The 25142-nt window shown below is 45.7% G+C and overlaps 1 protein-coding gene across 12 annotated transcripts in view; it reads right to left on the minus strand.

Moving 5' to 3' along the window:
- LOC146786091 (eukaryotic translation initiation factor 4 gamma 1-like) overlaps positions 1-25142 on the minus strand; it is a 1219153-nt gene that overhangs the window by 871196 nt on the left and 322815 nt on the right. For 6 of the 12 annotated variants that reach the window (XM_085635569.1, XM_085635564.1, XM_085635567.1 and 3 more), the window contains one exon: positions 24334-24354. The exons of the other annotated variants lie outside the window; for them this stretch is intronic. In XM_085635569.1, the coding sequence (XP_085491695.1) occupies positions 24334-24354 (21 nt within the window). The remainder of the gene's footprint in view (positions 1-24333; positions 24355-25142) is intronic. 12 annotated transcript variants of the gene reach the window in all.

Below are 25142 nucleotides of genomic sequence, written 5' to 3' on the forward strand. Positions count from 1 at the left end.
TGTCTTGTGCCCTGTTTTAGGTCAGGGGGGGAGAGAAGATGATACCCCCCTGCTCTTACCTTTGCGGTAGTTTATTATAGGGCCATGATCATACAAATTAGGTTCTCGCCTAGAAAAAAAGTTTCTAGAGCTGCTTTCAAATAAGACCAGACCCCCCCCCCCCCTTACCAAACGCTTTTTGAGCGTCTAGTGTGATAGCAGCTGTTGGGGATATCAAAAGTAAGGCTCTCAATTGCGCGACACAATCCTGGTTGTCACCGGAGAGCCTATTCCTTCAAAATCCAACTTGTGAGGGGTGTATGAGTTTAAATAGGTTTATTTTTAAATGTTCGCTAAAATCATGGCGTCGTTTACAGTCCAAATTTATCAATTAAATAGGAATAACATTTTTAGGGGGAGGTCCTTACCATCTTCTGGTATCACAGTAATGATTGCTTCTGCTGGGGTGCCCATGATTTGTCCTGTTTCAGAGAAGTGATTGAACAGTTCAGTAGTGGAAAGATTAATGGGTTGACAAAGGTCAAAGAATTTAGCAGTATACCCATCTGGGCCTGGAGCTTTTCCTGTTTAGTTTAATTGTGTCTACAATTCCTTCAGATGTTATTGGCCTAATAAGATTTTTTCTTGTTCTGTAAGAGCAGGCATGTTACATTCGTTTGGGTAGTTTTGGCACTTCGAGAAGTCCAATGTTGTATTTTTCTCCTATAATTGGATAGAAATCTTTAAATATCTTCGCTATTTTGTTTGGGTTGGTGTGAACAAAGCCGTTCAAGTCTTTGAACACTTTTTTGTATTTCTCTGCATTTTCAATTTCAGATGAGATGCTTAACTTTTCCCTGCTTTGTTAGATTCACAGTTTGATGCTTTTTTGTTAACTGATCCAGACTCCAGCTTTGGTACTTACAATTTTATTATATTCATACTTCTTGTTCACTATTTTATTGAAAAGGTAGATCATCCCTAGATAAGATGTGTTCCTCCAATTTTAAAATCTTTTTCTAGTTTCTGGAGAGTGTTATTTGGTTCCTTTTTCATGGCGATCTTATTTTAATAACCCTGCACTGTGGTTTTTAGTGCTCCCAGCGTATGAGGTCAGAGGTATCACCCATTTTATTTTCTTCCAGAAAGTCTGATGGACTGTTCAATTAGTAATCTATTCTTTTACGATGAAATGGTTTCATCATTAACTCTACAGAGGTTGTTTTGTGCATGGAGCAGGATCAGTAATAAATAAGGTGATGCAGGAATGATCCGATATCACCCTTGGTTCAATAGTAGTTTGGACAATCCGATTAATGGTGTTTCCGTATACATGAAGGTAGTCTATTCACGAATATAAATTATGGGGGTAAGAGTAAAATGTGTAGTCTTTCTGCTGGGTTTTGTGTTCTCCATGCATCAATCAGGTTAAATTCCCCGCAAAGTTTGAGCACTTTGTGATTTATTGGGTCTAAAAGGCAGTGCGAGTTCCTGTCTAGTGCGGGATCTAGTGGTAGGTTGAAATCGCCCGCAAAAACGGTTGTTGCATATTCAGGGATTAGCTGGAGTGCTATAGAAAGTACATTCCAAAAGTCAGGGTCATCCTTGTTGGGTGCTTAGATGTTTGCGCTAAAGAATTCTGTCCCATGTTTGGTTAGTTTGGAAATAATCCATCTCCCTTGTGAGTCAGATGTGCTTGTAATGAAGTCTAAGTTGGGTTTCTTTGAAATTTGAGTTAAAACTCAATTTTTCTTACCCTATGGCAGCAGAACCTATTACTTTAGAGTATTGATTAGATCTAAGTGAGTTAAGATTTGTTGCATCAATCTTAGTTTCTGGCAAAAGAATATCCCCTGTTTATAGATGTAGTCAAGAATTTTCCTAATTTTGATTGGGTGGTTGATACCCATAACATTCAGGGATATCATCCTAATAGTCTGAGTTGTCGAACTCATCGTCATTAAGGTACTGGCGGTCTATATAGACAAGATCATTACAAGGAATTGTGTAGTAGGAGTCCAAGTATCTAGTAGTTCTTAGGGGGAGCAATGTTGTTAGGGTGACCAACGTTTGTTTATGGATATTCTGTGTACCTGTGCGTTTTCTTGAATGTAATGAGCAGTGCCTAAGGGACCAAGCAATATCATGTAGACATAAAATGTCTGTGGGGATCACCTTCCTAGTGAATTGTGAATTAGTCGAATTGTCTGTGTGGTGAGATTGGGTCATTTTCCCTTTGGGAGTGCTGACAGAATGGTATTTGAGGCGGACTAGATTTAAGAAAACAGTGACATTAGAAAACAATTAAATAAAACAAGAGAAACCAAATCCCCCTTCTGATAACCCGCCTTCCACCCCCCTACAGAGTTTACAGGTATGGCGATAAGAGGAAGAAGCATTCCTCCAGGAAAACATCTACTCATCTAAATATCTGCAATCAGCATTTAAAGTGAAGGCATTTTGGTTATCAGTTAGAACCTTGTTATAGAACTACTAAGATCATAACATTATCGCGAACATCAGCAAACAGCAGGTGAAGTTAAGCTTTAACAATTAAGACTGTAATGACTATCAAGAGTACACAATGCTGCAACTATTACAAACGTTAGCTATAACGCTCAACTGTTTTGTAGCACGTTGATAACATTAATGAGCACATTGAAAACCTCTACGAGCACATTAATGAGCACATTGAAAACCTTAATGAAAACATTATTGAGCCAGTAAGAATGTATGTTATTGGAGTCAGTAGAGAGAACTCTTGGCATGTAGGTCAGTATGAGCCAAGCATGTAGTGTGGGATACCTTTGGACAAGGTTGACCTTATGATTGCATATTAATCATTTTGAACAGAACCTTAGAGTTCAGGATGAATGAACTAGTATGCTAGTTTGTTAGAAGCAAGAAAACCCGAGATAAAGTAGATTGAAATGCAGTGTATTTAGGTAGTGCACGTGCAACAGTGGTGAAGTATGGTATCACAATTGTGCATTTGTCAGATTCATGAACTAATCGTGAGCTAATATCAGGTTAAGAATTCCCAAGTGTCGGCTCAGACAAACTGTGGAGTAAACAGTGGAGCAATTTTCTACTAGAGTAAGTGATCACCAACACTAGTGAGCATATACACAACCGTTATGCCCTTAAAAAAAGCTTACATATGTGGGGACCTTGTATAATTCTATGAGTCTTGAGGCAGTTCATCCTCAGGAGCTGACAAACATACATTTACAGATTAGGAGTTAGGATTGGGCGTGTTACTAGGCGATATTCAGTTTTGGTGCATCCATTATAGACTTCTTGCTCGTCGATTAATTTCTTTAGAGCAGTATGGTTCGTGAAGATGTAATGAGTCCCTTACACTAGGACACGATATTTCTTTGGACCAGCAAAAGAAAACTGGTAGTTCAGGGCCTTGACTCTCAGGCGAAGGGCTAGGAAACCTTTTCTTGCCTCAACTGTGGTCTTGCAATAGTCCTGAGATATGAAGATGTTGCCCTTCCATTGTATGTGGTTTTGTTTCCTCATGAAGGCCAAAATCAGCTCAACGTGTTGGTATCAAAGTGGCTTACAAACGATCGGTCACAGATGTCTGCTTTGGGATATTCCTCGTAAGCACTGTGTGTCCTGTCGAATTCTTAAGGTTTGGAGAAAACCAGATAAGTGGCTTGTGAGAACTATTTTCCCAGAAAAGCTACACATGATTCAGCTAAATCCTCTTCACCTTCAAGATTTACTGGTGGTAGTAGCACAGGGCCTGGGTACCACTGTAGTTTTAACGGAAAACCAGCCCAGTCAATTTAGGGTTTGGCTTGTACTTGTAAATGACTTCAAGGAGCAATCTCTGGATTTTTGAAAAATAGAAAGAAAAGCATTCAGAAACTTCAAATTATAAGCAACGTACTACGAAAACAACCAGGCTCCAAACTGGTGTGACGTCTCCCTGCCACAGATCCAAAATGAACTTGAAGTTGGGATATAGGCACTTCTATTAGCATGAAGTGGACTCTGGGACGGTGCAGATTAGCCTTATTCAATGCAAAAAAATGATGAAGCAGCTCATTGACCCAGATGCTATTCTGACTACCTCCTGGCCAGACAGGATGTGAAGATCTAGTGGTTTCAGAGTTTGGTAAGTTAGTCTGGTTGTTTTCACATAGGTCCTTCCAATGAGCGAGGATTTCTGCAGATGTGCCCTTGAATGGGATCATTCTGTATGACGGGCACAATCAAGCCACTCGAAAGACAGCATAGTCCTTTCACCAGATTAGGAGTGTCTAGGAAGAGTAGCAGTACAGAAGACCGATCCACAATTAGCCCAGTGTTTAGTCTAGATTAGACTGGTGTGTGGGCTTAGACATGCCCATGCAACAAAAACACCATCCTGGCTGAGTCCAGTGCTTATTTATACCTTTGGTAGTCTAAATGAAATCCACATTTGCTTCCATCACAGATGAGCAAAACCAATAGTTTACCGGTCGATGTAGTTTTGCAGCTTGAAGACTTTCTGGATTCACTATGCTGTGCATTATTCCACGGTCTAGTGGTTGGGTCCGGAATAGTAGTGTTTTTTCTTTCTTTTTTTCGTGGCCCAGGTGGGCGTCGACATCCCACCATTTGTTGTCCTCCCGTGAAGGCTGCGTGCTTCATCCGGAAGCTCTCACCTGTGGTCGCCATCTTCGGATTCTTTTTTTCTTGTGCTATCTTGTTCATCCTTTTCTTTTTCAAAGCCTTTTTTTTTGATTTTTTTATTTTTTTATTTGTTTTTTTTTATCCCCTTCCTTTCCTCCTGTCTCATCTTTCTGGCAGAGGTGGATGGGTTCGCTAGTGAATCCAGAAAGTCTTGAAGCTGCAAAACTACACCGACCGGTAAGAAACTATTCGTTTTGCACCGTGAATCTTTCTGGATTCACTATGCTGTGCATAGACTTTGTAGGGGTTTGCTAAGTTTGTGGCGGCTGGGTGGAAGATGAGCATTGGTTGTTGAATATATGTTGAAGCACTTTGTCCTACTTGTGCTTCCTTGTCCATCTGTACATCTACGCAGTAGTGCTTAGTGAATGTGTGCACTGAGGCCCATGTTGCCGCCAGGTAAATGTCTTGGATGAGTGATTTTGCCAGGAAGGCTATTGTTGCTCCTTTTTTCCTAGTAGAGTGGGCTTGTGCCGCTCCTTGTAGTTCTTGGCCTGCCTGCTTGTGGCAGAATTGTATGGTCTCTACAATCCATCGTGCGATGGGGCCTTTTGTTACCGGTCTTCCCAAGAAACTGCTTGCGAAAGACACAAAGGATTGATTTGTTTTCCTACAATCTTTAGTTCTCTCAATGTTATGCAGCAATGCCCTTATAGTGTCCAGTGCCCTTTCTGCGCTTGTGGATGGTTTCTGGAAGAAACTTGGTATCTGTATTGTCTGGCTTAAGTGGAACCTTGACACCACCTTTGGCATAAAGTGTGGGTCTGTTCTCATTACCACCCTGTCATTGTGAATTTGAATGTAGGGTTCTAATAGTGTTAGCGATTGCAGTTTGCTTACCCTGCGTTGCGAGGTGATTGCTACCAGAAAAGCTGTCTTTATGGTGAGCATATGTAGAGGCCTTGTGAATGGGTTCGAATGGCGTCTTCATAAGTTGTGTGAGAACTTCACTGAGGTTCCAAGCCGGTGGTGGTACCCTTTTTGGGGGGCGATTAGTTTGGCCCCTTCCAGGAATCCTTTTACCACCTGTGATGTAAAGAAAATGTTCCATGTTTCTCCTTGTGTAGGCTACTATTGCTGCTAGGTGAACCCTTAGCGAGGTGTAGCTTAGGTTGCTCTTTATCAAGTGTTAAATATCTTCGCACTTTTGATTCCCTGGTGATTCTCTTCTGTAGCTTTTCCTTGAAGCACCATTGGGTGAAATTTTTCCATTTTGCTACATAACACTTCCGCGTGGTAGGTCTTCTTGCTTACTGCAGCACCGCCAGCGTGCTCTCTGGGAGTTTTAGGTGTGCGAACTCCAAGTCTTCTGGAGCCAAGCTGCTAGGCTGAGGCTCTCCGGTTCTGGGTGGAGCACTTCCCTGTTTTGCATTGAGAGCAGGTCTCTTCTTTTTGGGAACTTGCGTGGTGGCCCCTGCGCCATCTCCATTATCTGTGAGAACCAGGACTGTCTGGCCCACTGTGGTGCTACCAGTATCAGGGTCATGTTGCTTGTTCTGCATTTGCTGAGCACCCTGTGTATCAGAGGTATCAGGGGAAAAGCGTAGGCAAATGTCTACAACCAGCTTATCCATAAGGCATTTCCTTGGGATTGCTGCCCTGGCTGTCTGGATGCGAACTCTTGGCATTTTGCATTCAGGTGTGTTGCAAACAGGTCTATTTGTGGGGTCCCCCACTTCTTGAATAGTTTTTGCGTTCCCCCCCCCCCCCCCAGTGTATCGAAAACCTTGTGTCAGCGTGTGCCTGACCCGCTGAGCATGTTGTTTGCATTGGTTGTAGGAGTTCACCTTTACCAACCAATCGTCTAGGTAGGGATAAACATGAATTCCCTGCCTTCGTAAGCGCACTGCTACTGCAGCTAGGCATTTTGTGAAGACCCTTGGTGCGGATTTTAGTCCAAAGGCTAGGGCCGTGCACTGGTAGTGCGCTTTGCTGATGGCAAATCTCAGTAGAGGTTTGTGTTTTCGGTTCAGGGGACTGTGTAGGTAGGCATCCTTGAGGTCTATAGTGGACATAAAATCCCCGTCCCTTATTTGTGGTATAACTTCTTGTAGGGACGTCATTTTGAATTTGAGTTTTTATGTATTGGTTTAGCAACCGTGGGTCCAGGATGGGTCTTAACGTTTCGTCCACTTTTGGCACGAGGAAGTAGTTGGAGTATACTCCCTTGTTTCTTTCTTTAAACTGCACTGTTTCTATTGCCGCCTAGTGGAGAAGTTCTTGTGCTTCCTGCTGGAGGAGCGCGAGCTCTTTTGCTGTGCGCGTTGTTGGTTGGCCTCCTGTTTGGTGGCTTTTGTTCCAGTTCTATACAGAATCCGAACTGTATGATGTTTATTATCTATTTGTCTGTTATTTTCTTCCACTCCTGGAAGAAGTGTCTTAGTCTGCCTCCTACCGGTGTTACATGTTCGCTGTGGTCTCCTTTGTGTGTTTGTAACTGTTATAAGCCTTTTGTTGTGCCGCCCCCGTAGAGATGTGTGGGTGGGCACGTTTGGTACAACGGAGTCACTGAAGTGGATTGCTGCTGCTGCCCCCCTCTTCTCGTTTGTCCAAGTCCGTTCGGTCGCCCCCGAAAGAACTGGCCCCTAGGTTGGTACTGCCAGTTTTGCTGTTGCTGACCTTGCGGTGCCTGGCTGTTACCCTAATAACTTTGCTGGAAAGTCTGGTGCGACGTTCCCGGCTGGTTTCCTCTGCCGTTGGTCTCCTTGAGGGGGTGCCCCTTCATCCATCTGAACTGCAGTGCTCCCATGGCCCCTCGCAGTTTAATTCTCCTTTTTGAGCTGTGTCAGCTACTCGTCCACTGGTGTGCCGAACAGTTGTTCCCCATTTAAGGCTGTGTTCAGAATATTGTTCTGGACCTCTGGTTTGAAACCTGAAATCCTTAGCCAGGCATGCCTCCTTTCTGTCACTCCAATCATCATGAGCCTACTGGATGTGTCTGCCGCATCCAGGGCAGATTTTAGGCAGGTGTTGGCCATGTTCTTGCCTTCCTCCACCACGTGTGTTGCCCTCTGCTGTTATTGTTCTGGGAGCTATTTGAGTAGCTGTCCGACCTCTTGCCAGTGTTGGTACGCATGTCTGTTTATTAGGGCACTGGAGTTCGCAATGTGCCTGTGAATTGCTGCATTCCTCTCCATTTTCCTCCCTGTGAGGTCTATCCTCTTAGTCTCCTTGTCTGGAGGTGGCCCTGAGTTTGTGGGAATGTTGGCCCTCTTTCTGGCTGTCGCCCTTATAATGGAGTCGGCCGGTACGGATCCCTGGATATATGTTGGATCCTTCGAGGAATGTTTATATTTCTCTGTCCTAAGGGTGACAGACCTGCAGGTTGCTGGCTCCTTTAAAGCCTCCCTGCCCTGGTCCAGTACACTTGGGAGCATGGGAAGGAATTGGCTCCTAGTTTGAGTGAGGAGCAGGGTTTCTAAGAGGAAGCAGACTTGGTTTTTCTTCCTCTAATTTGACCACATACGTTGCTGCAGCATTCTTGATGACCATGTTGCAGATGCCAATGTCGTCTGGCGGCAAATGCCTCGACTGATGACTACGGCTTCTTCTGGGCTTTCGGCGTCAAGTTCCTGCCAATCCAGGTCCTGCGCCGTCGAGGGAGTCTATTCCAAGTTAGTTTGTTGATCTCTGCCTTCTTCCTTGTAATACAAGCCCTCTTCGTCCTGCTGCTCTGCAGGTTCTGGAGTTTGGCGGGTCGGCGGCGAACTACTCAGACTTCTACCTCGACAACCGTCGAGGGCTTCCAAGGGATGAGGCATCTGCTCATCCGTTATTCGAAAAGCCTCTACCTCTGGAGGATACTCAATTTCGGCCTCAAGCCTTCTATTCTTCCTCTCCATTTCGGCCGCCTGTTCGGCGTTGAGTTTCGGCGCTTCTATTAGCGGACGTGGATATTGACGTCGAAGTCGCCTTCGGCTTTTTCCTTCGGCGTCAAGCGCACCTTTTTGGGGGTGTGCTCCGACCTAGGCTGCTCTTGAGTTTTTGCCGGCTGTGAGTCCTTTACGAAGGATCCGCTGGGCTGTTTGTCCATGGACGCAGCTGTGGCGGTCGACTGCTGCGACGCCAGTGCTCATTTCGAGGACTTTGGCTGTGGTTCGAAAGTCTGTATGGGTTTTTAGGGGGTCGACGTGTCTTACTTCCTTTGTCGACTTATCGGTCTCTACGACCGTGTAATCCTCTGGTCCCTCGGCGATGTTGTCCTCTTCCGTCCCGGAGCGGCCCAAGTCCCGGAGCGGCCCAAGTCCCGGAGCGGCGGAGGTTCTCCTTGGCCTTGTATGGCGTAGTTCGCTCTCCTTTATCTTTCCCTCACTCTTGGGGGTGAATGCCGAACAGGCGTTGAAATACTTGCTCTCGTGGTCGATTGGCAGGCAGAGTTTGCAGACCGGGTGCTGGTCCTTTTGCGCTTATTTGTGGTGGCAGTTACAGCAAAATTTGAATGGGGTTTTGTCCATACCTGCGCTGAGGGAGCCCCCTGTGTGCGCATTCTCCGTTGAACGTCGGAGTTCTTTATCTTACTCTCCTTAGTTGTCTCGGCTCGGTGTTCCTGGTTGTGAGATGAAAACCCCACCTTCTAGATGGTTTTCTGCTTGATTTCTTCTCCTTTTTCCCCAAAAACTCTGGAACTCCTCCGAGACGATCCAGACCCAAAGGCGGAAAAAATAATCTGAAGATGGCGCCCAAAGGTGGGAGCTTCCGGAGGAAGCACGCTGATGTCATGGGATGACACCAAATGGGACGTAGACCTGAGCCACACAAAAAAAAAAAAAAAAAAACAAGCTACGATTCCGGGCCCAACCACTAGACCGCGGAATAATGCACAGCATAGTGAATCCAGAAAGATTCACGCTGCAAAACTTAGGAAAAGGGGATAGTGGAGGGGAAGGCTTAGGGTCACCCAGGTAATGGAAAGGAAATGTTACTTACCAAGTAAGCATCTGTTCTTGGCATGTAGAGCTGTAGATACCCATGCTTGCATACTCCTGCCATTGAGTGTTTGGTTCAGATATTTGCAAATTGTTTCTCTTCAAAGAAGTTTTTCCAGTCTCGAGGTAAGGTGACTCCTCCTTTCGGCGATAATGTGCATGGGCATTGACTCCATTGTTAGATTCTTTTCCCGCAGAGGGTGAGAATGAAGTTAGTAGTAAAGACTATAGAAGTACATGCATGTATGTAAATTGAGAACTACAACCACCACAGGAGACCAGGTAGCCACATGTGAATCTACAGCGCTAAATGGCAAGAACAGATGCTTACTGGGTAAGAAACAGTGTCCGTTTAAGGCATGTGCGCTGTAGATCACATGCTTTACATAGACTATATAGCAGTATACTCCCAAGCAGTGGCTAACCTGTAGTGGTTGTAGTTTTAAATAGTGTTTCAAGTACTGCTTGGTCTACATTTACTTGTTGTCTCGCAAACGCATCTACACAATAGTGTTTGGTGAATGTGTGCGGTGTAGACCATGTTACTGTCTTAAGATGTCAGCTAGGGGAACATTTCCTAAAAGTCATAGTAGCCCCCATTTTGCGAGTTGAATGTGCTCTAGGGGTTTAGAGTTAGTTTTGCTTTAGCATAACATGTTTGGATACATTTTACAATCCATCTTGCAATACCCAACTTAGATATGGGATTGCGCCTTTGTGTGGTGGAGAAAAAGCAACAAAGGGTTGCTTTGTTTTTCGAAATTTAGTTTTTTCAACATAATATAGTATAGTTCATCTAAAATCATGTGTGTTTGTAAAGCTCACTCTGCTACAGAATCATGTTGAGGAAAGAACACCGGTAACTCAACTGATTGAAGTGAAAGGCTAAAACTACTTTAGGCAGAAATTTAGGATTGGTTCGAAGAACCACCCTATCTTTGTGAAGTTGAAAGAAAGGCTCTTCTATAGTTAATGCCTGAAGTTCACCAACTCGCCTTAGTGAAGTTATTGCTATGAGGAAAGCAACCTTCCATGAGAGGAATTGTAATCGACATTGTGCATTGGTTCAAAATATGGACCCATTAGCCTTGTAAGGAGTACGTTTAGGTTCCACTCTGTTGCAGGGGGAACTCTTGGTGGTATCACCCTTTTTAACTCTTCTCTGAAGGCTTTGATCACTGGTACTTTGAATAGTGATAAGTGTTGCCTATTTTGCAAGTATGCAGCTGCTAGGTGTAACCGAATGGATGTGTAAGCCAATCCAGATTGCCGTAAATGCAACTGGTAACAAATGTTTTGTACAGAGGCATCAAGTCGATCGATGTTGCTACAAAAGATGACAAACCACTCCCATTTTGCCGCATAACATGCTCTAGTTGTAGGCTTTCTAGCCTCCTTGACAATATTCATAAAGTTTAGTGGTAGTTGTAAATAACCAAACTAGGACTTCAGGAGCCAAATCGTTAGGTTGATTTCTGTGGGATTTGGAAGTCGGATTTCTCCATGGCTCTGAGTGAGGAGACTGGGTGTGAGATGTAGCTTTTGATGTAGCACCACTGACAGTTCTAACAGGGTGGTGTACCAGGGTTGACGAGCCCATGTGGGGGCTACTAGGATCAATGTGAGGGATGTTTGTTTGAGCTTCCAAACCAGTAATCGAATTAGAGGGAGAGGCGGAACAGCATAGGCACATATCCGTGATCAATTCATCCATAGAGCATTACCTTTGGATAGACTGTGTGGGAACCTGGATGTGAAGTTTGGGCATTGTGTACTGTAGCAAACAGATCCGTCTGTGGAAATCCCCATTGTTGAAAGTAGGGAAGAACAACTTGGGGATGAAGTTCCCACTCGCGAACTTGTTGCCTGCGTCTGAGCAGGTCTGCTATTTGATGGTCTACTCCTGGAAGGTGTTCCGCTAGGAGATAAATTGTGTTGAACTGCCCAATTCCAAATGCTTTGTGCCAGGCGTGACAGCTGGAGTGTGTGTTCCTCCCGGTTTCTGCAGATAATACATCGCTGACATGTTGTCCTAGTTAAGACAGCACTTGTGCACGGCACAGATGAGATTTTTGCACATTGTTTGTGAAACCTAACTGATGAAGTAGGTGTACTATTGCCTGAGTGAAGTATACAGTTCTGGTAAGTGCCCGCTTTGATAAGCCAGTTGTCTGGGTAAGGGAAGACATGGATACATTGTCTTCAGAGATCAGCAGCTACTACTGCCAGACATTTGGTGAACACTCTGGGGGCTGTGGTGACGCCAAATGGAAGCACCTTGAACTGGTAATGTTTGCCTACTATAATATCTGAGGTATTTGCGTGGAGCTGGATGAATTGGAATGTGAAAGTAGGAGTCATTTAGATCCAGAGTAGACAGTCACGTTGTAAAAGAGGAAGTACCTGTTGGAGTCACCATGTGAAAGGGATCTGACAGTATGTATTTAACTCTGAGATCTAGAATAGGTCTTAATGAACCATCCTTTTTGGTAATTAATAAGTGACGGGAATAAATCCCTGACCCTTGGGATTGAAGTGGGGTTCTATAGCCCCTTTGAGTAATAGAGATTGCACTTCTGGATGAAGCAAGTGCTGGTGGTCTGTTGACAATTTGTCATTGAGGTGAAATGTTTGGAGGGTTCTTGGTAAGCTCCAGGCAATAACCATATTGTATAATTCCAATCACCCATTTTTCGGTTGTTATTGATTCCCAAATGGTGAGAAAGTCTTGAAGTCTTCCTCGGACACGTGTGGAGTAAATCGGAGGGAAGTGTGGGGAAGTCACTTTATTTGGGTAAGGGGTATTGCAGGGTGTGGTTTTTTACCTCTGTTACTTGGACTATTTCCCCTGTAGCCTCCTCTGAAAAATCCTCTTGTAAAAGATGATTGGGAAGTGTTTTTGTAAGAGAAAGTATTTTAGTCTGTCCCTGGGGATTTGGACCCTCCCCTGTAAAAGGAGCACCAAAAGGAAGCAGTTAGAGGGAAACTGGAGCGCTCCCATGGATTTAGCTAAAACTATCATTTGAGCGCTTGTTCAACTTCAGGGGCAAAAGGAGGTCTTTTTTACCGAATGGTATCTTTAGAATGGATTGCTGGACTTCAGGTCCAAACCCTGAAACACGTAACCAGGCATGTCTCCGGAGTAGGATGCTAGTATTTACCCCTCTAGCTGCAGTACCGGCCACATCTAGAGCGCATCTGATGGAAGTGTTGGAAATTAGTTTACCTGCTTGAACTAAAACTTGTGCTTTGGCCTTATGCTCATCCGGGAGTAACGGAACAAGCTGTTCTATTTCGTCCCTATTGGGCTCCAACATATCTTGCAAGGAGACCTTGGGTGTTAGCAATACGCCAATGATTAACTGCTTGCGCAGCTACATGTTTGCCAGAAGCAATAATCAGTTTCGACTACTTATCTGGGGGAGGAGCATCCCCAGACGCTTGAGAATTAGTTCGCTTTCGAGCATTGGATACCACTACAGAGTCCAATGGTAACTGCCCCTTAATTAAAAATAGGGTCTGTTGGGGAAAAGTTTGTATTTTTATCCACTCTAGGAGTGAGGACCCTAGCACGTACAGGATCTTTAGATATGTCTGTGTGCCTTAACATACTTTTAAGCAAGGCAGTGTCTGACTAGATTTATGTGTTGCTGGAGTTTCAAATCGAAAATGCTCCTTTAAGGACTCTTTATGGAGCTCTACCCAGCGGTAGTGTGCAGCTCTATCAAGGAGACCCTGATATGACAGATTGTTATCAGGTGGAGATTGTCTGGCAGGGTAAAGATCTGGTCTATATCTTGTGGAGGATCAATGGCATAATCCATCCATGAATCTATTGGGGACGGTCATCATCAGGGTCACCTGAATCAGAGTGAGGTAGAGGAGACTGATTAGGTGCAATGTGTAAGGGATCAAATTATGGTGGAGACGGAGGAGGAGATGGTAGTATGTGGGAAGGACTAGTTCCCACAGGTTTCTTCTTCAATGGAATTGTAGAGCTGTCATCCGGAAGCTTGTGTTTGGATGGCGGTTCAGCATGAATATGCACAGTATCCAGATTAATAGTTTGTTTCGGATCCGATTTAGGTGGTACATCGCCATGCTTGGATCCGGTTGCAGTACTAGCAGCAGTTTCATTTTCAGTGCCGAGCTGGAACGTCCTTTCAGCACTAAAGATTTCGGCTCCGAGGGTTGCTTCTCTGGATTCGGTGTCCAGAGTTTCAGCTCCGCGCCCATTTTATGCATAGCGCATGAAGATTTTGGCTCAGAAGTGGGTTTTGGCCGACTCAGTCCCAAGCCAGAAGGCTTGTCAAAGTGTTTTGGTGCAGAGCCGGAAGGTGGAGCGTTCGAAACCTCTTCTCGGTGCAGACCTTGGCCTGAAGGCAGAGGTGGTGCCGAAGACTTAGATTTTCTAGGGACTGTGAAGGGTGGTTGATTTCTTCTGTACTCACATCCCCTTGTCCCTGCGGCACATCGTCGTCTTCAAGGACAATCTGCAACTCTGCCTCGGAGTTAGATGCCGCTGAGACTTCCTCTTGTTCTGAATCTTCGTCGAAGAGAGCAGACGCGTCACAGTCTTGTTCTTTGTGCCATGGGGACAGTGAATTGCGCAGAGGGGAACCAGAGGACCGATTCCGAAAAGGAGCGCAGCAATACATATCCGAACCGGATGGCGGAAACAAAAAAAACAATGGAGTCCATGCGCATCACCACCAAATGGAGTCCCCTTACCTGGTTACTGGAAAGACTTCTTCGAAGAAAAAAAACTAGCAAACATCCAGACCCAACACTAGATGGGAGGAGTATGCAAAGCATGGGATCTACAGCATCTATCTATGATGTAAGCATCTATTTATAGTGTATAGTGCCATAGATTCATATGCTTAGCATACTCCTGCCACCTAGTGTTGAGCTCTGACGTTTACAAGTAATTTTTCTTCGAAAAAGTCCTTTCAGTCTAGAGGTAAAATGACTCCTTATATAGTATGTACCGCGCACGTTCATCGGTTCCTTCGTTAGACTGTTTTTAGTTAATCAGGTGAGCTTAAGGATAGGAGCAATATAGTGACAGAAAAGAGGAGCATGAAAATGAATAGTAATGCTCAGGTTAGTAAGTAATTATATAAGTCAACCAATAGTTGGGGAGGAGGGTGGGTGCATATGAATGTATGGCACTACACACTGAACAGATGCTTACAGTGTAAGTAATATTTCATTCGTAGCATGCGTCATAGATGCATATGCTTAGCATCGGAGGTAAAGCAGTGCTCCCCATAAGCGATGGTAAGCTATTGTTTGACTTCGATGCTTAAAAAAAGTATTCTATACAGCTTGACCCACTTTAGCTTGTTGATTAGCTAAAACACCATAATAGTGTGGATGTATATGGGTTATTACATATAGCTGCTTTACAAAATATCCACCAGTGATGATTGCTAAAAATACCACTGAGGCTCCTTTCTTGCATGTGGAGTGAGCCCTTGGAGTTACGGTTAGGACTCAAGTTTGCTTTTTTGTAGCAAGTTTGATTACATCTCGCTATCCATCTGGCTATTTCTGCTTTGGATATTGGAGATCCTTGTGTGTTTGTAAATGCCACTAAGTTGTGTTTTGAGAAAAGAGTTGGTTCTTTCCATGTAATACAGTAAAGCCCTTTTAACATCTAAAGTGCTTAGAGCTCTGCTACAGAATCCAAATTAGGGAAGAAAACCGGTAGCTCAATTATTTGATTTGTGTGGAAAGCTCACACTACTTTTGGCAGAAATTTAGGGTTAGTATGAAATACTGATTTCGCTGGAAATACTTGAAAGACAGGCTCTTCTAATGTAAGGGCCTGGAGCTCCGAGCTAAATATCCGAGCCCGATGGCGGGAAAAAAACAAAGGAGCCGATGAACAGGCTCCGTACAGGCTATAGGAGCCACTTTACCATGTGACCAAAAGAACAACTTTGAAGAAAAACAGCTTGTAGAGATCCGAGTCCAGTAGTAGATGGCAGGAGTATGCTAAGCATATGCATCTACGGCCAACACACGCTACGAAAATTAACTTAAAATAAATAAAGGGAATCCGCTGAAACCTCACTGCAGCCAACAAAGAGGTTTCATCGATGGCAACAGTAGGAATGTACATGCTGGCTCGGTTGTCAGATTAATATTCACAGCTTGATCGAAAGGAAGTAACCATTTGACCAGCACATAGATATGGGTTCCACAGTTTATTAGTAAGCCGCATACAAGAGACAGCCTTTATACACATCTTAGGTACAGGTATGGGAACAGGGTGGAACTTTTCGGTTGACAACCCTGCTGCCACCTCCTCCATTTGCATGGGCGAATTGAGTAGTAGCCACCCAAAATGGGGGTACACTTTAGTGTCCCTCAGACATCAAAGTACAATTGATTTAAAAAGTCACCATAAATACATGCAAATCTTTACTAAGCTATGCATAAGTTTTTTGTGCTAACATGAGGGGAAATGCACAAACCGCAGGATGCAATACCATTAGACCATATCAGCCACAACTCCTCAACAAAAAGAGGCCAGAATTCTACTAGCAATGTCTTGCTTGCATACAAATCTGGATGCTAAGTGTTTGTGTTAAACTAAACCAGAACAAAAATTAACTATCTTTTCCTACGAACAGCAGTAAACCTAGATTCATCACCATCGCTCAAACGGGTCAGATTCCCCCTGCAACAGTGACCTTGCCAAGCAAGGCAAGACTGCATGCATCTAGCGGACTGGATATTCCCTTTCAACATCTAAAGTGTTAAAGCTCTGTGCCCATGACACTTTTTTGTTGGTCAGTGGTCCATTCATACGTTCCTTGGGTAGTGTGGGGATGGTTGGGTTCAGATAGACAGCTCGACATACAGACTGGAAAGGTATGCCCGCTGCCACAATCCATGTACACTAGGAGGCAAAGTGCTCCAAAGTAAGGACCAGGGTTATGCTGGCGAGTCGGGCTGGAGGCTTTGCAGTCTGCAAAAACAGTCAACTCATGCAACTAAGGCTCTCACAACGGATTATAATTTCTGGCTACACACCGACATCCAACTCAACTTCCCATTGGTGAGATGTTATGCATAAGAAATGGAATAAAAAGGTGCTCCAGACAGAAGGGTTTGATGAGACGATGGCGAAGTCAAAGAATGTTATGGTGCATAGTTTTGTACGTACCTTTATTGCAATTGCCAGGAAAAAGATTTGTAAGGGGAAAAAAGTGCCCCAAGAATTACCTTTGGTGAAACGGTTTTGGCCAAGTTACATTAACAGGTTAAGAGACTAAAGTTTAACACCAATTCGACAAGACTTTAGATGAGTGTTAGGAAATTGAATATGCTACTTACCAGTATGCATCTGTTCTTGGCATGTAGGGCTGCTGACATTCATATCTGTGCATAGATCGCCGCCTAGTGTTGGGTCCGGATGTTTGCACGTTGTTGTCCTGGAAGAGTCTTCGAAGTATCCTGAAATAGGTGACTCCTCCCCTGGACCACAGTGCGCATGGGCATCCTCTCCATCCCCAGATTGTTTTTCGTCATTGTGGCAGTGATGGAGTAGATACAGAAAGTAATGACCATGCTTACAGTAATTCTGAGAGCTGCAGCTGCTACAGGCGCCGGGGAGGAGGGTGGGCGATATGAATGTCAGCAGCCCTACATGCCAAAAACAGATGCATACTGGTAAGTAGCATATTCAGTTCGAGGCATGTGGGCTGCTGAATTCATATCTGTGCATAGAATATATAGCAGTACCCTCTATTAGCGGCGGCTACCAGTGCCAGCTGCAGCGGTCTGAAAAAGAGTTTTGAGAACAGCCTGTCCTACAGCTGCCTGCTGTTTTGATTGCACATCTACACAATAGTGTTTGGTAAATGTATGTGTAGTGGACCAGGTGGCTGCTCTACATATGTCATGCAAAGGAATGTTTCCCAGGAAAGCCATGGAGGCCCCTAACTTACGTGTTGAGTGGGCTTGTGGGGGAATCGTTAATGTGCGTTTAGCTTTTTGATAGCAAATTTGAATACATTTAACGATCCATCTGGCTATACCTGCTTTGGAGATGGCGTTGCCTTTGTGTTGTGGGGAAAAGGCAACGAAAAGTTGTTTTGTTTTCCTAAAGGCTTTAGTCCTGTCTATATAGTACATGAGGGCTCTCTTTACATCCAGTGTATGGAGTGCTCTTTCTGCGACAGTTTGTGGGTTTTGAAAGAAAACAGGCAGTTCAATAGTTTGATTTATGTGGAACTGCGATATCACCTTGGGCATGAATTTGGGGTTGGTACGTAGTACGACCCTGTTGGCGTGAACCTGTATAAATGGCTCTTGAATGGTTAGTGCCTGGAGTTCACTAACTCTTCTTAAAGAAGTGATTGCTATCAGGAAAGCTACTTTCCAGGTGAGGAATTGAATCTCACATGAGTGTAGAGGTTCGGAGGGTGGACCCATCAGGCGTGTGAGGACCAAGTTGAGGTTCCACATTGGAGCTGGTGGGTGGCTTGGAGGAATTAGTCGTTTGAGTCCTTCCAAGAATGCTTTGATGGCAGGCACTCTGAATAAAGAGAGATGCTGCCTGTTCTGGAGATAGGCTGATATTGCGGTCAAATGGACACATATTGAGGTGTATGCCAGATTGCATCAGTATAGGTGTAAGAGGTAACAAATTAGGTTTTGGATGGATGCGTCTAGCGGGTTAATGTCATTGTTATTGCAATAAATTACCAACCTTTTCCATTTGGCTGCATAGCAAGCTCTGGTAGTGGGTCTTCTAGCTTCCTTAATGATGTCCATACAGTCAGGTGGCAGGTTTAGGTAGCCAAACTCTAGGACTTCAGGAGCCAGATTGCCAGGTTCAGCTGTTGCGGATCTGGGTGCTGAATCTCTCCATGGTTCTGCGTCAAATGCGCGGGTTTGATCCGCAGCCTTTGATGCGGCACCACGGAAAGTTCGAGAAAGGTGGTGTACCATGGTTGGCGTGCCCATGTTGGAGGACGAGTGTCAGGGAGTGTTGTCTGAGTTTGCGTGCCACCAGCGGTATCAATGGTGCTGGGGGAAAAGCGTACGCAAATCTGCCGGACCAGTTCATCCATATTGCATTGCCTTGCGACTGCGGATGTGGGAACCTGGCGGCAAAGCTTTGGCATTTTGCGTTTTCGTTTGTGGCGAATAGGTCTATCTCTGGATTACCCCACTGTTGGAAGTACGGTTGGAGTACTGACGGGTGTAGCTCCCACTCGTGCATCTCTTGGCTGTGTCTGCTGAGCAGATCCGCCATCTGGTTGTCCTTGCCGGGGAGGTGTTCCGCCATGAGGAATATGTTCCTCTGAATGGCCCACTTCCACATGCTCTGAGCCAGATGAGACAACTGTGGAGAGTGTGTTCCTCCCTGCTTCTGTATGTAGTACATGGCAGTTATGTTGTCCGTCCGGATCAACACGACTTTGTTGCACAAGTGTACTTTGAATGCTTTCATTGCCAGGAAGATTGCCATCAGTTCTAGAAGGTTGATGTGCATCTTTTGTTGTATTGTCCATAGTCCCTGCACTGTGTAGTTGAGTACATGAGCTCCCCATCCCTGGAGAGACGCGTCCGCCGTCAGTATTATTTGTGGAACAGGCTCTTGGAACGGTCGGCCCTTGCAAAGGTTTTGTGGATTCCACCACTGCAGAGAGTTGTATGCCCGACCGCTCACCAACACTACGTCGTTTAGTTGCCCGTGAGCCTGATTCCATTGACGTGCTAAGCACTCCTGAAGCGGGCGCATATGTAGTCTCGCGTGTGGGACTATGAAAATGCAGGAGGCCATCATGCCTATCAACTGCATGAACACTCGCGCAGGAAGGGAGTGTTGGGGTGTGAACTTTGAAATAAGCATTTGCATGCTGTTGATCCTCACTAAATTTGGCTGAGCTGTGGCTGCCAGAGTATCTATGGTCGCACCCAGGTACTGTTGTACGTGTGCTGGTTGGAGATGTGATTTTGGGTAATTTAGTGAGAATCCCAGATTGTGAAGGAGGTGAATGGTGCGGGACATGTGGCTGGCACATTGCTGGGCTGACTGTGCCTGAACAAGCCAGTCGTCCAGGTAAGGGTAGACGTGAATATGTTGCCTCCGTAGATGTGCAGCCACTGTAGCTAGGCACTTTGTGAAAACTCTGGGTGCTGTTGTCACGCCGAAGGGAAGAACCTTGAATTGGTAGTGCTGCCCTTGAATAGTGAACCTGAGATATTTTCTGTGTGAGGGGTGAATGGGTATGTGGAAATACGCATCTTTGAGGTCCAGTGTGGCCAGGAAGTCTCCCTGCTTGAGCAGCGGGAGGACTTGTTGTAGGGTGAGCATGTGGAAATGCTCTGAGAGAATGTAGCGGTTGAGGGGTCTCGGGTCTAGTATAGGTCTGAGTGACCCGTCCTTTTTTGGTATTAAGAAGTACAGGGAGTACACCCCCGTACTTTGCTCGTGGACGGGTATGACCTCTATTGCGCCTTTTTTCAGCATACTTAGCACTTCCTGCTGTAATAGCGCTAAGTGCTCTGAGGACATAGGACGGTGTTTTGGCGGTATTGTGGGTGGAGTGGAGGTTAATTCTAGGCAGTAACCGTGTTTGATAATATCTTTGACCCACCTGTCCGTGGTGATGGTGTTCCACGTGGACAGGAACCTTTGTAGCCTTCCCCCGACAGGTGTTATGTGGTCGGGAGGAAGGCAGAGGGCGTCACTGTTTGTTCTTGGGGGAGGACCTGGTATTGCCGTATCCGCGTCCTCTGCCCTTTGTGCTGGAGCCACGATATCCACCCCGGGTGTTTTTATCGTAGGTACTTTGTGTGTTGCCCTTGTTGTAGGTTTGCTGTGACCCCTGTCCTCTGCCTGCTCCTCTATTTCCGGGGCGACGAAAGGAGACAATCCGAAAGGTCTGCGTTTGGAGAGACCCCATGGACTTTGCAATGTCTGTGTCCTTTTTAATTTTTTCTAGGGTGGTGTCAACTTCTAACCGAATAAGTAGTCGGGGTTGACCGGCTGATTGAGGATGTTATTTTGAACCTCAGGTTTGAATCCGGAGATTCGTAACCAGGCGTGTCGTCGTAGCAGGACGCTGGTGTTTATTGCTCTGGCAGCTGTATCTGCGGCATCCAGTGCACACTTAATGGATGCGTTCGTGAGGAGTTGTCCCTCCCTGATGAGGAGCTCTGCTCCCTCTTTGTATTAGTCAGGGAGATGTTGGAGTAGGGTTTCTAATCTGTCATAGTGTGCGCGATCATAGCGAGCTAGGAGCGCCTGGGTATTGGCAATACGCCATGTTAGCTGCCTGGGCTGCAGCCCGTTTGCCGGAGGTCTCTAGCACCATGGACTCTTTGTCCGGGGGCGGAGCATCACCAGTTGTCTGCGAGTGCGCCCGTTTGCGAGCATTAGCGACTACGATGGAATCCAGAGGCAACTGGCCTCTAATGTACGTAGGGTCCCCAGGCGCCGACATATTTCTTGTCGATCCTGGGGTTTATTACTCTTGCCCTGGTGGGTTCTTTGAAAATGTCCTTTGCTGGTTTGAGGACACCCTTCAACAGGGCAGAGTTTTGATATTCCTTTCTGAGGATGCGAAAGTATCCATTAGAAAATCGTCCTCGATTGTGTCAGAGTGGAGTTGCACACCATGATTGGCCGCAGCACGTTCAATGAGGGCGTTAGACGGCAGTGTCCTCTGTGGGAGACGTTTTCGCGCCATATAGCTGCGTGTCCTGTGTATCCATAGCTGCACCCGGGTCTACAGGGTCATCCCAAGCCTGATCAGGGTCCTGTTGGCCTTCAGGGTCCATCTCCCTGGGGTAGGGGACGTCGTCACCCATGTAGTCCTCCAAAACGTCGGTTTCGGAGGGTGTCGGAGAGAAGGACTGTGGATCTGGGTAAGAGGTATGGAGACGTTCGTAAAGAACTGGTTCCGAATCCGCTGGCAGCTTTTTCTTTAGCGGGATCCGGTAGGAGTCCAAAGCTTGCTCGGAAGATATTCTCCGCTTGTGGAGCATAATTCTGCCGGTGTCGGCATCGATGATGTGGGACGGTGATGTCTCCGTAGTAGAGCGTTCGGCAGGTGTGATCTTAGTTTGGGTGACACGTGTTCTGATTTCAAACAGTTTGGGCGCCGTGGATGGCGGCAGGCCAAAAGTGATGTTGGGTGTTGCCGGAGAAGATTTGAGCTTTTTTCGGCTCGGAGCCCGACGTGTCCTGGAGGGCTGCCTTTTCTTTGATGCGTTGCAAGGACGCTGCAACTTTTCGCACCTGGAACGGCGACGGTTCTTTGGCGCCGAGCGGTTCTGTAGAGGCAGGCGTGGACTTCTTCGGGGCCACGGGGTCGTCGAGGAGAGGTAGTAGCTGTCGACGGCGTCGATGATTGGGCCTTAGGTGCTGCTTTCGAAGTGGTGTGCGACGCAGCGGCCATTTTGACCTTCGTGGCCGAAGCCGATTGTTTCGGTGCCGGGTGCCGAGGCGGTTTGGCGGTACCGATGGCCTTTTTCCGTGTGTCGGCGCCGACGTCGGCTGCTGCGAGTTCGGCACCGAAGTCCCGTTTGGTGCGGTCGGTGCCGACGGGTTTGGCTGGCGTCGAAGGTGTAGTGGGCTTCGATCCGACCAGTGTCAGTTTCAGTTTCGGTTTCTGTGGAACCGATACGACTATTGGTTTCGGTTTCGAGGAAGGGAAACCAGTCGTTTTGGGTACTAATGGCTTTCGCTGGATGTCCGAGGCCGGGCCAGAGGGTGGGGCCGAAAAACTGCAGGATAGGTCTTGGGTAAGGCCCGAAGGCGATCCTTCGACCGGAGCCATAGACTGACGCACTGGGATATCCTCCGTCTGTACGGGTAGGCCTTGCTCGTCACCGGAGCTACTTTCTTCGGCCCCTAAGGCCTCATCGTAGTCTCCTACCTCGGTGTTGGCTTCTTCCTTGTGAAAGAGGTGTTCTTCGATGTCTTCCGATCCGGAATCGTGTTCGGAAGCGGGGCTGGAGGGTAGGTTCTCCACGCCTTCCACATCTTCGTCCTCGGCGCTGAAGATGTTGGTTGGGGCCGGTGCCGCTTGCTGCGCTTCAAGTCTCGCTGCTCGTCGATTCCGGAGAGTCTTTTTGGATCGGAAACGGGCACAGGCCATACATGTGGATTCGTCGTGATCCGGTGAAAGGCATTTGTTGCACACCGGGTGGACGTCGACATGGGGATATTTCGCATTGCAAACAGGACACCGCTTGAATGGGGTCCTCGATTCCATCGTCGATGTGGGGTCGATGGTCGGATATGATGCGAAAAAGTTGTTTTTGAAGTCAGTAAACTAACAAGTAACTGTCGATACCGATCGGGAACAGTACCGACGCGAACTAAAGGCCTTTTGGCCTGAAAAAAAGTTTTCCCTAACTTGAGTCAAGATAAGCACATCCGAACCCAATGGCGGAAAAAAACAATCTGAGGATGGAGAGGATGCCCATGCGCACTGTGGTCCAGGGGAGGAGTCACCTATCTCAGGATACTTCGAAGACTCTTCCAGGACAACAACGTGCAAACATCCAGATCCAACACTAGGCGGCGATCTATGCACAGATATGAATTCAGCAGCCCACATGCCTCGAACTCTTTAAGACTAAAGTTATTGGGGTTCTTAAAGGAAGTGTTCTATACCCCAATTACTCGTGAGGCATCTCTTCTGGATTTATTCCATCATACTTACCTAGCTATGAGATTAGCCTGATCTAAATTCCAGATAAACTATCAGAGGAGGGAACCTGGAGGAATGTCATGGACCATTTTCCATGCGTCTTTCAGCCCAATGTTTCAGAGCATCACTTGAACTACTTCCGCCACATGCAATTTGTGTTTTAGATGTTCGATATTCGAAATGTGTGGCATAATACTGTAAGGGATGTCTGAGGTAGCTGCTGATTTTTCTGGTCAAGGACACCATTTAAGTGAATTTATACTGTCCCAAGGCAGATTTTGGAAAGGATGTTCAACCATGGTACTCGAGCTGAATGTCAGCTATTCATTGCTTACCAGCATCCTTGCATTAATACAGACGACCCAAATGAAGGTCAACCGGCATGACATCCGGAATGGCATTCCAGTCCTGCAATTCAAAAAGGAAATAAAGGACATCCTCTTCGAGGAGCACCTCATTATCCCTTCTTAGGACATCTCAGTACTTTAAATCCCTTGCAGAAACAAGCCTCCTCCCACGGAGTGTTGTATACAACCACAAATTGCCCCCTCTCTATCAATTAGTCCTTCTATGCCTATTCCTAAGTACTACCCTATTCCATTCGATGAAAAATACCAAATAGTACGCATACAAAGTTCAAAATGTTTGATCAAACAACTTCTAGAAGTGTGTTGCTAACTTCTTTAGAAAAGTACTGACAGGTTGTTTCACTGAGAAAAAAAAGCCTTAACTAAAGAAGAATAGCTGCAGATCACTCAAGATAAACAAAATACATGGAGCAAGGGCTCTTCAATCAGAAAATGAATGCAAGTATCCTGCTGAACCAAATTATTAAGTAATAGAAACAAGTAGACAAATAGATGGTCAATGATGCAAGAGTGACTGTACCCTCAGATCTAGCACTAACAGTGAAAGTTTACTTGGCCCTAATGTGTCTAAAGTCTACAAGTTACTAAGAGTAACAAAACGTTACTTTGTCAGGAGGACGTTAAGCATGTACATAAATTATATGCTGTTAAACGTCTTAAATCATTTAAGAGAAATACCTCTCCTGATGACTGCCATTCCTAGAAAAGAAAAAAGATGTTATTACGAGCTAACCCTGCGCACACTGGTATGGAAGATTAACAGAGGAAAACTGTTCAATTTAAGAGTTCAGTGAGAGACAATCCCCACCCACAGACAGCACTGAAACCGGACAAGTTAATTGTGAGGATTGCCTCACCATTCAAACAGTGCCAAGCACAATGCTGCCCAGACAAGCTTCAACTTCCAAACTAAAGTCATCTTGGAAGTTTCCGCTGTGACCGATCAGGGTGGCTGGTAAATTACGCATTAAGATCACATTTTTTCAAGGAAGCAGTAAATAAAAACTAAACAGCAACATTTGTGATATGAATGAAAAAAATCCTCATCTGTCAAATCGAGCATAACGTTTTCCATGCGCACTCAGCCATTTTAAGATGCTGAACATACCCAATCATAGGATTTTCTTTTGAATGTTCTGTTAAACCAGAATTTTGTTCTCTAGACTTAGGAGCCATGCAGTAAAGGAAGTACCCCATTAAGACAACAGCTTACAAACCCCATGATTGTACATAAGACTACAGGGACTACTGGGAAATTCATTTCTTGGTCTGTTGCTTAAGCTACGATTCGAGACTGGACCTATAGCACCAAATTGCCTATATCATTTCATATTTTCATTTGGGGGCAAAATATCAAAGGCATTTTCAGAAATGGGGCACTCCCTTGCCCAATGGTGGTTTGTGGCAGACCCCACCATGAACCACAGGCAAAGTCTCAGACTGCAGGACTGCTACATGAGAATAAGCATCCTGCAAGTCAAAGGACA

The sequence above is a fragment of the Triturus cristatus genome, chromosome 11 (genome assembly GCF_964204655.1).
Source record: "Triturus cristatus chromosome 11, aTriCri1.1, whole genome shotgun sequence".
Classification (NCBI taxonomy): domain Eukaryota; kingdom Metazoa; phylum Chordata; class Amphibia; order Caudata; family Salamandridae; genus Triturus; species Triturus cristatus.